The sequence below is a fragment of the Phalacrocorax carbo genome, chromosome 10, assembly GCF_963921805.1.
Source record: "Phalacrocorax carbo chromosome 10, bPhaCar2.1, whole genome shotgun sequence".
Lineage (NCBI taxonomy): Eukaryota > Metazoa > Chordata > Aves > Suliformes > Phalacrocoracidae > Phalacrocorax > Phalacrocorax carbo.
Genome location: NC_087522.1, coordinates 1,629,337 through 1,643,648, shown reverse-complemented (window position 1 = coordinate 1,643,648; position 14,312 = coordinate 1,629,337). Strand labels below are relative to the sequence as shown.

Genomic DNA, 14,312 nt, shown 5'->3' with positions numbered 1-14,312 from the left:
GTGAGCGAGCAGCTGTGTGGGGCTTAGACAACTAAGGCTGGGGCTGGGGTTAAACCACAACACGGGGCTACATGTCCCCTTCTTTCAAGCTCAGCAACTCCCCCAGGAGTCCAAGGCACCCTGACATATTCATTTATAGACTGCTTGGGTGCTGGAGTGGGGCGAGAGTTCTCCATGTAGTGCCTGCTCCCGGGAGAACCTGAGCCGTGGGAGCATGTTGTTCTCCTGCGTGGGGTGGTGTCCCGGCAGTAGAAGTCCCCCACTGTTGGTGCCTGTCTTTCAGGCAAGCCCTGCTCACTGGCCCAGGAAAGCTTTGCCTTTGTGGCAATTCTTAGTTAACGGGATTTCCCTGGATTGTCTCTACAAGCAAAGACTGTGTTGCTGTTTGTGAGGTTGCTTGATATTCAGTATTATGAATAGTTTGGGAGCTTTCTAAAGTGGGTGAGAAACTCAAACTCCCTTTAAAGTGAGCGATGAACTGTCCTGTCCCTGGAGTTTTCTCTGATCGGAAGAATAAATCTGTGTGTGTGCTAAGAGTGGTTGTTTTTTTCTGCACTAGACTAAACCTCTTCAGTCTCGGAGCAGTCAGGGCAAAGCTGTGAGGCAGCGCGGAGATTGGCTGAGCTGCGGGATTTTCCAGCTGAATTTACATATCGCCCACTGCTCTGCATGCCTTTCTGTTTACATCACTTAAGAGCGATACACACGTACACGCACACAGATAGCGAAAGAGACATTTTGATCGAGGAAAAGCCTGCCCACAACTTAGGAACTTGGTCATGGTGGCATTTTGCCGGGCTTTGCCGCTCCGTGCCAGCTTAGACGGCCGATGGTGAGTTTCCTCCAAGGTAAATTGTTTGCCCTGGGCGCTGGGTGTCAGGGCTGTGTCAGCAGCGTTCCCGGGAGGCTGCTGTGCTTCAGCGGTCGCGGACGGTAGTGAGGGAGGAACTGTTTTCATGCCTGTGTCTGGATCTTAATGAAGAAGCAGGAGGTATCTGAGTCCGGGGCCGGTTTAGAAGTGGAGACCTGTCGCCTGTCCAGCCAGCTGGACCTCTGTTATGCTGATTTTGTGATCCTTCAGAGTGACCTTGCAAGGACATGTAATGCTTGGCTGTGCAGCCACCCGGCAAGTGTTTTCTGAGGTTGCTTCAGGTGGTTTCAGAAATGGGAAATCCTTTATATTCTTTAAGTGAAGTTGTGAGCAAAGAAGCCGAGTTTGTGAGAAAAGGAAGTATCGCTGCCCTCCCTTGCATCCTGAGCCCTCGTGGCTACAGTACAGCTGCTAATGGCACACACAATGGCTTTCCTAGCGTGGTGTTAGGTGGTTGTGGGATGTTGGATGGTGCTTCTGCCTGAAGGTTGTCGCTAAATTTGCCAGAGTGGAAGTGCCCGCATCCACTGATTTCTTCAGGAATCAAGGATTCAATGCTTGTTTATCGAGGGGGAGGAAATGACTGGTTTGATCGTATTTTGCCCAGCTGACACACTGCCTGTAAAGCACCACATGTATCTCCCTTTCTCAGTCGCTGTTAACCCTCCCTAGCAGTGAGTGTAGCTGCCCTGCCGTGTATTCTCCTGCTTGTTCTCAGTGGCAAAGTCCAAGGAAACCGGACGAAAAAAGAGCAGGTGACTGAAATTTGCTGGGTTGGATTTTTTTTTTTGTGAAGGGGCTGGTGCATTTCAGATGGATCTTTCAAATGGTCTCATGGCACCCAGATGGCAAGCAAGAGCATGTCATGAAGTCTCAAAGCTTTGGAGGATGTTGGGGGCGAGCAGGGGGTGGAATTGATACTTTGTGCATTTTGAGTAACGATTATGGGCTCAGGTTTCTTATTACTTTAATCTGGAAGAATCCCATAATGCGATAGGAGTGGTTAAACCTTTCCAGCGAAGTGCAGCCATCGGTAAGGCAAAGCAGTTTGAAAAGCCCTCGGTGACTGCACAGTGATTGAGGAACGAAGTAGAGAAGAAACGTGGTTCGCCTTAGGCCTAGCAGGGTGGCTCCAGGCAAGGAGAATGCGGCAGGTGAGAGAAGGGTTCCTCTGGCTTCCTTGGAGGACACGGGGTGCAGCATCTGCTAAAAACTTAGTACATTTATTGGGGTTTAACTCCTTTCCCAGGCTACCTGAGAGCAGGCTTCTGAACTTGGCTAATATACCAGCCCAGGGTGGGACTAGAAAGGCTGAGGATGGACTAGTTTCTGTTTTTCATGGGCAGGTCTCTTGCCCACAGCCGTGCTGAAGTGCCTGTGCTGGCACTGCGCAGGGTGGAGGTGAGGTGTGCAAGGCAGTTCGGGATATGCTTGTACAGGTGTTTTCTGTGTGAGCTTGCACTGCTCCTGAACTGATCAACCAAGTTTGAAGCCCTCCAAACAGAGGCTTTGCTTCCTCGTGTACTCTCCTGCCAGGACAGAGGCTGATCTCTCAGAGCCCGGCTTTGCTGCTGACCTGGCATGTCTTAAGAGCTTTTTTTTTTTAAAATGAGTTGCAATCCCATCTATCTGCCGGGCTTCTGCAGACCAGTTTGCAGCAGGGAAACCAGCAGCAGGCCTCAGCTAGTCCACAGGACCCCGTGGGGTCTTGGCAGCCACTCGCTCTCTGCCAAGTAAGGCTGAGAAGGACCAGTTAGCACCAGTTCTGGTGTGATTTGTGTAGGTGACTATTCTTAGCTTTTGAAGCACGATATCAGAGAATCATAGAATGGTTTGGGCTGAAGGGACGTTTAGAGGCCACCTAGTCCAACCTCCCTGCCATGGGCAGGGACATCTTCAACTAGATTCTGTGTGATTCTGTGGTAGATCAGGTCGTTCAGAGCCCCGTCCAACCTGGCCTTGGGTGTTTCCAGGTATGGGGCATCAACCACCTCTCTGGGCAACCTGAGGCAGGGTTTCACCACCCTCATTGTAAAAAATGTCTTCCTTTTACCCTCTTTTTGTTTAAAACCATCACCCCTTGACCTGTGTCTACAGGCTCTACTAAAAAGTCTGTCCCCATCTTCCCGGTAGGACCCCTTTAAGCACTGGAAGGCTGCCATAAGGTCTCCCTGCAGCCTTCTCTTCTCCAAGCTGAACAACCCCAGCTCTCTCAGCCTTTCCTCATAGCAGAGGTGCTCCGTCTTCTGACCATTTTTGTGGCCTCCTCTGGACCTGCTCCAACAGATCCATGTCTCTCCTGGACTGAGGACCCCAGAGCTGGATGCAGTGTTCCAGGCAGGGTCTCACCAGAGCCAAGTAGAGCGGCAGAATCCCCTCCTTCGACCTGCTGGCCACGCTTCTTTTGGTGCAGCCCAGGATATGGCTGGCCTGATATCTTCACAATGACCTTGTATCAATCAAATCTTATATCATGACCTGCCTTGCACAGAGGAGACAGCCATTCCCTCTCAAGAAACAGTGCCAGGACTGAGATGTTTGTCTTGGAGGGGTAGGGAAGTTCTTGGTTTGGGGGCTTGGTTGGGTTTTTTTTTCTTAAACAAATCCACAGTTTAATAATGTGAAGGTCCCTGAATGCGTCTGTTCTTTGAATGAGGATGTGGGAAAGATCACAAACTCTGAAAGGAACAGCGTGCAGCATTCTAATGTTAGGGCCAACTTTTAAAGCACCTTTTGATTAAGGGCCTTGTGTGGAAGGGCTCTGAGCGTGCCCGTTTCTGCGAGCCTGGCTGCCCCAGCAGCGACCCAGAGGGTGCTGAGCCGAGACAAGCCAATCTCGGTTGCAGGGGTCGGGCACTACTGAAACCTGGTCTGCAGACTTATGCATAAGAAAAATGGTGTAGTAGGTTTCCTAAAATGGAAGTAAAGCTTCAAGTGTAGCTTTTGTGTCATGGAAACAGCATTGAACATTGGCCTCGGTTCTAACTTCATTCTGGGTTTGGGGGAAAAATGAGATGCTTTGTTCCACCAGGGCAATCGCTTTTGATCCTGTTACAGGCACATCTGAAAGTTACTGCTTCAGGTTTTAACATGAAGTATTGCAAAAAGTTTTTCTATCCCAAGGACTCATTACCCTTTAGGAAAAACACCTAATACAAAATCATTTACCTTCCCGAACTGCATTTGCACAAAGGAATGACAGTGTTCAAGCAGCTGTTGAATGTGCTCTCTCAGCTCTGCAGTCAATTGAGGAGCTGGTAGAAGTAGCAGCAATTGAAAATAACACTTTTATTTTTATTGATGGCAGCTCAGCACAGCTATGGTCTTGCTTTAAGTAGCTCAGAAAAGTTCGTATGACTTCTAAGAGCAATGCAAAAACTTGTAGATGCTCGAAAGACTCTCGTTCCCCAGAAGCAAAGACCCACCTGATGGAAGTGCTGTGCCCTGTTGGTAAGGCTGAACTTGTGTTCACATTTTATGTTCCTCTAGCACTGACTGCGCCTATTGGCGTATGAGCCTGGTCTTTGAGAGGTCTCCCTAAGGGTGTAAGAAATGTCCAGCCGGGTCAGAGCATCGGTCTGCCTAGCCCCAGTTCTGTCTTCAGTTCCGAAAATGGTTGCTATTGATGGAGAGCACGTGAACCTGAGCGCTTTCTACCACCCGTTTAGCCTCATATTTTCCCAGCACTCAGCAGTTGGATTAGGGGCTGCATCCCATGGATCATTTTATTTGTCAGTCCCTGAAGTTCCTCTAACTACACTGTGGCCTTCTACTGAAGCAAAACCCAGAACTGCTACAGTACTCAGGAAATAAGTACATCAAGATTTTATGTAGTACCCAAATAACACTCTCGCGGGTGTTCTCCACAGGTTTTGTGATGCTGCTCAGCATTCGGCTGGCTCGTTTGCCTGCTGCTGTCCTCTGGGCTGTGAATTGCAGCTAACTGTCCCCGGAGACTCCAGCATCTCTTCCCTGAGCTGCAGCTGTCAGGTCAGAGCTGAGTGTTGCATAGGTCTGCTTTCATTATTTTTCCCTTCGATGCATTGCGTGACATTTATCTCCACAAAAGCTAATCTGCAACCTTTTTAGCTCCGCAGTTTTCTGAGGTTCTTTTTGAGTTCCTTACCATCAGCATGGTGTTTTCCCAAAGGAGCTTAGTGTCGTCTGCAAACGTGGTGATTTCACTGCTCACTCTACTCAACAAGTTCACCTATGACCTTGAAAAAGTTTATTCGGCAGCGGTTCTTGGAGGAACCCTTGCGTAGTCTTCTCTAACTGAGTGATCATTGAGCTCCACCCTCTGCAGCCTGTCCTGTCTCCACCCCGAGAAATGTCGATCTCTGCGATCTGCTGGAGCTCGCGCGCATTCTTACGGCCCATGTTTTACAAGTCAGACTAGATGTTGATAGTCCTTGTCACCATGTTCTGTAACCCTGTTAATGAAGCTCGCAAGCACTTACGAAATGAGTGCTATTTCCGCCGGAGATGCTGACCAAGACAGCCAGGGTGACAGCCCCACGGCCGTCTCTGTTAGACGGGTTAGCATTCGAGCTCGTGAATCTTGTCGCATTTGTGCTTTGGTCTGAGACATTCCCTTGCAGGTTGCTGTGGGATGCTGAGAATCTGTTCGCAGGTAGACAGTGTGGGCAACACCTTGGTACTGCAGAAGGACGAAGTGGGCAGAGCCTGCCCAAACCAGACTGGACTTACTAGCCCTGTTACCTCCCCCAGAGGAGCCCCGGCTGTGTGAGAGCTGGCGATGCAGCCGAGGAAGGGGGTGTAATCCACAAACACACACCTCCTGCTCTCGGCATCTGCTTGCCTTGCCTTGCCCCTGTCCTCTTGAGCTGGCCTGTTGGAGCAGCATTATAGCATTTGTATTTCCCCAGTGATGTGCCAATACTCCCCAGGATGTGTAACCCTTCCCGTTCTGGCTGCGGTGTTGCAAGAGGAACAGAAGCTGTGTCTTATGCCATAAATGCCCAGGCTGTGAAATAAGGAAATTCACGTCACCCCTAGCCTGTTCCCAGCCAGAGCAGGATAACCGCATGCCTGCCTTTCTCACAAGGCCAGCTGCACTCATTGGCCTTGCTCTCCAGCAAACACTCCTGCTGTGTATGATTTCGCCAGCCCAGCAGTTTCCGCGGGATTGAATAACCTTAGAGACAGCTTCAGTGAACTGGGGGAGGAGAAAAAAAAACTGAGCAGATGTAAGACATGTCGCTGAGCTTTATGGGCTGTTGATTGCGTAAGGCGGGGATGTTTGCAGGTTTCTTGGCAGAGAGGCACTGTGCAGTGTGGGGCACTGTGTCTGCAGCCGCTCCCCAGCGGTGCCACGTTTCACCTGCGGAGCTGGTGCCGTGCCCGTGTCTCGTCCCGGAGAGCAGCCGGAGCACGAACCCCAGCGGTGCCGTTGTGCCTGCAATGGTGTGGTTCCCGCATGAGAAACCAGCTCCTAATCAGGACCAGGCAGGTTATGTGATGTTTGTGAAGGATGAGATACTCAGCCGTCCCTTCTCCTCATACCACGTCCACCCGCAAAGCCTTGGCCTTCATCTTGAGGTTGGTGGTAAGGATCTGCTGCTGAGTGTTGGGAATAGCCAGGTGTGTGTGTGCTCTGGGGGCTGAGAGGAGTGGAGACCCTTGAGGTACCTGTGTCGGTCCCGCCAGACCCCTCCTGTCGGCAAACTCTTCAGCATGGCCAGAGGATCAGCCAGGACACTGGTCCCGGGGGTGATTCCCCTCCCTGCAACACAAAACAGCCAGCAGTAAACCTCTCCGTGGCTGATCCTGTTGGCCTCTGCAGAGGGGAGGAAGAGCGCTGCTTCCCTTAGCTGTCTATGCAACTACTGGTGGTTGGGTTTTTCCTTGCCTGGATTACTAAAGTAGGAGTTTTAAGGCTTTTCTTCTTGCTGAGTCTCAAAAGCCTGAGTTGATTCCTGTGGTGTGCAAATGCTGAAACCTAGCCCTTCCCCTCCCTCGCATCTGGTTACTGTTCGCCATGTGATGTAGCAAGCAGCAGATCCCCACAGCTTCCTTCTTCCTGGGTAGGTTTTTTTCCCCTCTGTTTTTTTTTTTTTTAATTTTTTTACTGTCAAAACCACTAAAGTTGCATGTTAAAAACAAAGCAAACAAACAAAAATTAACTTCAGGCAAGGAGAGTCTGGATCACAGGCTGGGTTCCCAGGCTGATCTCCAGGGGCACGGCTCCACTCATGCCTCTCTGGTTTAGAGGGCAGCCCTGTGCTGTTGTGCTGAAAGAACACAAGTTCTTTCAACAGTTCTTGCCTTTTCAGAGCAGACAGAGCCTGTCGTCTCATTGCAGGTGTCAGGGTGCCTCTGTAGCCCATTTTGCTGGAAATCATAACCTGACCCTGTAGAGTCCGGGGCTGGAAAACTGGGAGAACATCTCCTGCGTGAGGGCTTCTGATCTGCTGCTCTGCGGAGCTGCTCAAGATGCTCAGGGGATTTCTGGAGCCCCTTTGTATTTGATCATCTGAGAAGGACTTAGCAACCCAAAGGATTCTGTGTTTTCCAGTAAATCTCAGTTTTTCTTCTTGGTCACAGAATGCCCGTGTTTTGTTACACAAAATATTTGGTACTTTACGGTGTGATAGTCCGTGTCTCCTCAAGACGCGGTTCTGCTCAGACCCTGCAGTCAGAGCGGGGGCAGGAGCTGCCCGTGGCCGGTGCAGGGTGCCCCGGGGAGGGACATCAAGCACCCAGGAGGGGTGCTCGTCCTCCGGGCCTGGGAGGACTGGACGGCGTAGCTGGCAGGGTTCAGATGCCAAACCAAGGTTCAGAGATCTGGTGGAGATTTTTGCAAGCGCTGTAGGAAGCTGGTATTAATGTCGACAACACCGGCTCCTTTCTGCCCCCTTTTAACTTCCTTGATATCTGTTGGAAAAGGCCTTTCTCAGAACCGCTTGGAAGACTGAGATGTCAAAGAGCTGTCAGTGCTGTAGAGAGAGGTGTCTGCTCTGTTGAAATGCTTCCTATATATGGTGGTTGCAGAGATTTGGGCTGAAATCAGATATTCATGTGGCGGCTGGTGTTCTGCAGCCTGGCTGATACTCCACGCGACATTTTTTCCATTTCTTGCATTCCTCTGGTTTCTGCTCAGCGAAGACACGAAGCAGGCTCCCTGCTGCTGCTTGCAGGTAGGCTGCTCAGCCAAGCTGCAGAGCGCAGGACGTGCTTATAAACCAGGAGTGGAAAATCCCCGTATTCCAGCCCATGTTTCCTTCCTCGCTTTGGATTTCTCCAAGATCCGTTGAAGTTGGAAGGCATTTTGCATCCATTTCAGTGGGGCTTTGGGACAGGGTGAAACTGGAGGTGTGCCTCCTTAATGCCTCTCAGCAGTAAGCTGTTTGTGGCCTGCTGGGTGACCCCGTGAGCCGCACCACGGTGGACACCTCCTACCCTGCACAGAAGTTCCAAAGGCAGTTATTTAAAGGGTCGTACGCATCCTCGGCTGACAGCCCGGAACTGGCTGATTGCAGTAGCTCAAGTGCCTGTGTATGACTATGACTGCTTGTTGCACGTCTGATCCTACATTTAATGATGTTACAAAACTACTCAACCTGTTAGTTGTCCTCATTCTTGTTTTTTTCCTGTCTCTTGGTGCTCCACAGTGAGCGCTTTCCCATTGCTTTTTTGAGTCTCCATCTGTTATGTTTGAAGGCAATACATACCCTGAAATGAGAAGGATTGATGAAGCTTTTTCCTGAGTCTCCAGATAGCCCACAATCCTCCATAAGGATGGGCTTCCTCTCTTTCCGTCTGGGAGCGATGCCTTAAAAACCCAGCAGGAATATTTGGTATGCCAGGTTCCCTTAATGCTGTCAGGACTGGTGAGGTGGGACCATACCCCTGCTCTACCCTTGAGTAGTGCAGGATAGAGGATGTTTGGGCTGCTGAGGTTCTCTGAAGAAAGAATCATTAATTCATAGGCCTTCTGAAAAGCAAGTCCATCTATTTCCACCCTAACATGGGAGGAGGAGGGTGCTGAATCCCTTCTCCAGAGCAGATTAGTTTAGCTGTATTGTTAGACAGAGGGAACCTATACAGGAGGGGAACTGTAGGGTAGGGTTAGATGCATGTTATTAGACATGAAATAATGCAACCTTAAGACATGAAATCACAGGAAATGTGGCAGTTTGTGTCATCACTCATGGAAGTACTTGCTTTACGTTATTTATGAGCGCTGCATCATCTGGAGGCCCCAGCTAAGGTGGAGACCTTTTTGTGCTAGACGCTGCACAAATATCCAAAGATTCTTTTATCTTCAGGCTTTGTAGCCCAGATACGCTGTGCAGAAGGGTTAAGCTGAAGAGACTTGTGCAGGGAGGAGGCAGAGAGCTCCAGTGGCTTGCCTAAGGTTGCGAGGGAGTTAGGGGGTGAGCGGGATTCAGATCTTGTGGGGCCACGGCCAGTGTGCTACCCAAAAGCTTTGTCTGCCCTATTCCCCACCACCCTCCCCGCCGTGCCTTCTGTTATCTGTGCCCTAAGGAACCACTGAAAGGAATAAAAGGGTCCTGATTGCCAATGCCAAACTTCTCGCTTGCTGGAACCCAGCTTTAAACTCGGCAGGTCTCCATGATGCAGCAGCACAGCACTACTTCATTCCTGCTGTTCTTGAGACAACTCCAGCAACTCTGCTCAGCATCTTCCTAAGGGATCTGGCATTTGCGAAGGGCCAGGACAGCGCTTTCAAATCTGTGGAAAACATTATCCAGATCCTTATTTTTAAGCTGGTCTTGGGTTTGGTTTTGAGGTTTTTGGTTGGTTGGTCGTCAGCTGGGATTTTGGGGGGGGGCGTGTTTATGTTTTAGACTGTAACTTTTTTTGAGAGTTTAGACCTGAGTAGCAATTCCCTGGGCGGTCCTGCGGCTGTCATCTGGCTGCCTGACAGCTGTCTGATAAAGAACTGCAGCAAGCACCACGAAGTGCTGCGTCAGGCGTGGCTGAGCTGTTGGCCGTTAGCAGAGCACTGGCTGAGGATGTCCTGAGCATCGCCTTTGCGATGGTTAAAATGTGAGTGCAGGACGCGACCGGCCCTGTGTGCCGGCAGCCTCGCGCTGGGGCTGGGACTAAGGAGGCCCTGGGCATGTCCTGTGTCACAGCTGCGTTGGTGATCGTGGCTCCCTGTGTGCCTCAGTTTCCCTTGCTTTAAAGCGGAGAAATCACAGCGGTCTCCTTTAGAAAAAGCTTTAAGATTTAGGACTTGTCACCCTCAGATAAAAGAAAACCAATTGCTAGAAACAGCCAAGACACTTCACCTCCCCAGAAGCTGGGAATGGGGCAGCGGGAGTGCGAAAGCCTGGCCAGAGCGGTGCCATCTCAGCCGGGGCCAGAAGCCCGGGTGTCTGAAAGGGACCGGGAGCTCTGCATCGGCCGATCGCAGGCGTCTGCGGGGTGTTTCTTCTGAGGCAACCTTCGCTGGTCGTTGGCTCTTGTCCTGCAGAAAAGGGGTTTGGTTGTGTCTTAGTAAACCGTTTTTGGCCTCTCTGTCCTCACTGCAGATGTCTGTCTTGTCTGTTTAGCCCTTGGACTCTGCTGCTGGCAGTGGGAGTACCAAGACTTAACTATACCTTGACAAAAGGGGTCTCTTAATCAGGATTGTTCTGGAGCAGCTTATTCCTGGAGCGCAGGGTCCCTGGCTCCTTGGGCAGGCTGGGACAGCCTGCGAGTGCAAGCAGTACCTTTCTGCTGCAAGGATGAAGGGGCAGGCTGGGAGGAGAGCTCAGTGCCCTGCTGAACCCTTGTCTTCCCTGATGGAAGCCTCTGCTTAAGACAGAAGCATCTCTGTACCATGGCAGAGAGGAGGTGCAGCTCCTTCCTATGGGCACCCTGTCTCCAAAGGAGACTCTTCTGAGAGCATCTTGTCAGATTAGCTGGGACAACAGCATGATTTTATGCCCTGAAGCCAGCATCAGGTTTCAACAGAGGTTAAAGGAAGCAAACTCCATGTGTTTCTGCAGACTATTATTGCATAATACTTGACTTTGCAAACTTGGACCTAGTAAAAAACTGTGTAAACAATGGAGGAAGAGAAATGAGCCCCTCTGCTGACTTCTGCGGGGGAGACGGTTTCTCTTTCTGGGTGATGATCCAGACTTTGCTGGTTGTTTCTGAGCAGAAACTGAGAGTGAGATCCAGAATCACAAACATGTTACTTGAAGTGAGGTTTCTTTCATGGTTTCCTTGACCTCGTAGCTCAGACCGTGCTGGAAGGAACTAGTTTAACGCAAATATAACTAAATCAAACGTGGGATTTTTGCTTTCTGCGAAGATCTAGCCCTGGCTTTTGTGTTCAGGCGTACAGCCCAGGGCTTTTGAATTGAATAGCAAAACTCCCACTGAGTTCATCAGCAGAACAGGACAAGGCCTGTGCTAACCACACTTTTGAATATGAGGCAGCCTGAAGTTCTGGGGGTGTAGGGAAGTTTAGGCTTTGGTTTCCTTGGCTGGAAGTGCCAAAAAGCCCAGCACAGCCTGCTCGGGAAAGGGGCTCCCTCGGAGGGATCCCTTTCTGCCACCTGGGCTGATGAGGATGTGGGGCTGCTGAGCTTCCAGGGCACCTTCATCTGGGGGCGCGTGGTCCTGGAGGGAGGAAGGCAGTCACCTCTTGTGCTAAAGCAAAGGCCCGGGTGACTGAATGGGATGTTTCTATAGTGTGCTCGGAAGGTGGCCTGAGCCGCAAAAGCTGCGAGTGAATAAGCTCCCTGGGCTCTCGAGTCCAGGCCAGCTCAGCTTGAGCCTCACAGTTAATGGGATAAGGGCTTTACTGGTATGGCTTTACATCCAGAGACCTCTTCTGCCCTCCACGCGCTCACGGTTCCCCGCACGCTGAAAGATCAGGCTGGTGTCTGCAGCCTCCGCTGAAATCCCTCTGCCTGCCATGGTACAGTCTGCTCCGTGCTCGCCGTCGCTGTGTCTTGCGGGAGGGGCTCCCTTTTAGGACCCTGCTTACTAAGCACTGCTCTGTGCAGAGCGTTTTGGGGAGCAGCAGGTAACCTGCTTTCTGAGCTACGCTCAAACTGGGGAGGGAGAGAAGACCAGATACAGAGCCTGCATAGGGCTCTTCTCTGCTGGGACTTCAGTCACAACTGGCACATGCTCTCATTTTTAAAAGATTGATGTGTATCGGGACCAGTGGAATGCAGTCTGTCCTAGAGTAGTCTGAGAAGTCTCATCTGCGATTAAACCAGCTGTATACTTGTAAAAGCAGCTAATGATTATGGGTATTCCAGTATTTGGGTGATTAAGGAGCCATTTTAAAAGGTACCGTACCTTTAGAAAATGCTGCAATACTCATCCAGAAATGCTTTGAAGAAACCTGGCTTTGACAATGAGCCTGACACTCTTTCTGTCTTTCTTCTTCCACAGAGCAAACTTCCCATGACTAACAAATGCTGGCCTAGATTATGAGCTCAAACAAGAACGCTCGCTACAATCGTTTCTCCAGTGGCACAACAAACATCACTACTTCCGAAAACACTAACGGGGTAAGGCTCGGTGCGGTCGGCAGAGGCTAGGGGCTAGGGCTGCTTCTTATGGCCTCATCCTTTCTTTTGAGAAAATGGAGATGGCTTTTGTAAATATGGTACTTCCTCGCCTCTTAAAAATCACAATATCCACAGATAAAAGTTGAGAATATGTATGTACATTTTTTTCACCAGTTCGGGAAAGGCAGCGAGCCTTTGGGCTGTGCTGCAGTGAAACGCACTGACCTTCCTTTTGTCAATGTTTCAGACAAGAATGGAAACAACTTTTGGGCCAGCCTACTCTGCTGTGACGACCATCACAAAGGGTGAGTGCATTCCTGCACAGAGCTTCCCCCCAAAGCGCTACGTGTGATTCCTACTGTTTTGTTGTTGTTGTTTTACAGACCACAAAGCTGTTGGGAGGATCACTGTGTTCATTAGACAGGTGCCAAGGTGCTGTTTTTAGTATTATGCAGCCCAAGTGTTATTTAATCATGGCATCTGATCACCAGGCGTGATGGAAATGAGCGTGCAGTTTTCTCCTGTTAGGCAGGCTTAACAGTACAACTGGGATGCCCTTGCTAAAATTAGGCTAGTGCAACAGGGTTTGCTACAGAGCTCAGTCCCAAATCTTATCCGTCTCTGACTTCTCACGCAATCATTACCAGCACTGAAAATTCCCATCTTCACTCTCTGCCTGACCGTGAGTCGCTCTGGACACTTTGGTAAAACCCCCGTGGCCATTTTTAACTCGGACGGGAGGGGGTGCAAGTGGACCTGCTCATTTAAAATTCTTGTGCTTTGTTCCTCAAAGCTCAGCAGGTGAGGAGTCTGAGCCCTCACACGTGGTGTGAATGTAGGAAGAGGTCTGGTTTCATTCTGGAATAAAAATATCCTTACTTTCATAAAGAAACTGTGGCACTTGACACTGATTTAGAGAAGGAAATGACCATCTGCTTGGGGGAAATGTTTGGATTACATTTGTACCAGACTCTAGATGTTTTTGGACTCCTGAATATTTAGATTCAAAATTTTATGTAAGTCAGTAATATGATCTTTATACAAATATCTCCAACTTAATTTAGTATGTTTCCTGTGTGCTACAAGAATATCCAGACTTCCCTCGATCGAAGCAATTTTTGTCGGTGACTAAAATATGTGGGAGTATAAGGTTCCTTTTAATAGTATTTTTAACCTATGGACCTGGTAGAATATTATCTGTGCTCTTTTCTGGGCAAGCTACCTTGAAAGGGCGGCGTGCATCTTAGCAAGCTGTCAGGGATCAGGATTGTTCTGCCTGCACCGGTATGTCCCAGTCAAGAACTGGAGCTGGGGAATCCCTAGCCTTTTCTGTTTTTAAGGAACACTTACAGCTACAGAGACTGGCCTGTATCTTGCAAATGTTACCAAGGAGCCTAAATGCTTGCTTTTTTTTTTTTATTTATTTGCTTTAAAGCTGACGGGACCAATACTTTTAAACAGCATCGTCGGACCCCATCCTCCTCCAGCACACTCACCTACTCCCCACGGGATGAGGACGATGGCATGGTAGGTGTTGCCAGGACCCCCTCGCTGACTGGCTTAGCTGATTATATGTCAAATGAGAGACGCCTGGTGCTCCTCCGGACTTTTCTGGCTCCCTCATCGTTCCCGTGCACTGCGTTATATCGGAGGCAGGTGCCTGCACCTGAGGCAGGACCAGCCTCAGCATTTCCTGGCTGCTCCCAGGGTTGGTGCAGTGGGGAAGCAGAGGCTGCTCCTACCTGGGGCATTGGGCTGGCACTGCTGGTGCTCATTTTCAGGCTGCTTCGAAACAGTGTGCGGTTACAAAGCCCAGGAGCTACAAATCCCACAGGCCTGTATGTGAGGCTTCACCTGCCTCCTGATGTGAGCAGTGTCCTCTGGGCCTCCTGAGCCTGGGAGAAAACAGCTCCTGTCAGCGATGTCTGGCG

General features: G+C 50.1%; 1 protein-coding gene across 5 annotated transcripts in view; it reads left to right on the top strand.

The window, feature by feature from the left end:
- TRAF7 (TNF receptor associated factor 7) overlaps nucleotides 1-14,312 on the top strand; it is a 37,136-nt gene that overhangs the window by 3,171 nt on the left and 19,653 nt on the right. For 2 of the 5 annotated variants that reach the window (XM_064461357.1, XM_064461353.1), the window contains exons 2-4: nucleotides 12,263-12,381; nucleotides 12,629-12,686; nucleotides 13,817-13,908. In XM_064461357.1, coding sequence (XP_064317427.1) covers nucleotides 12,301-12,381; nucleotides 12,629-12,686; nucleotides 13,817-13,908 — 231 coding nt within the window. In that variant the 5' untranslated portion in view covers nucleotides 12,263-12,300. Of the gene's footprint in view, nucleotides 1-691; nucleotides 833-6,188; nucleotides 6,441-12,262; nucleotides 12,382-12,628; nucleotides 12,687-13,816; nucleotides 13,909-14,312 lie in introns of those variants that run through there. The other 3 variants (XM_064461354.1, XM_064461355.1, XM_064461356.1) reach the window with 3 other exon arrangements.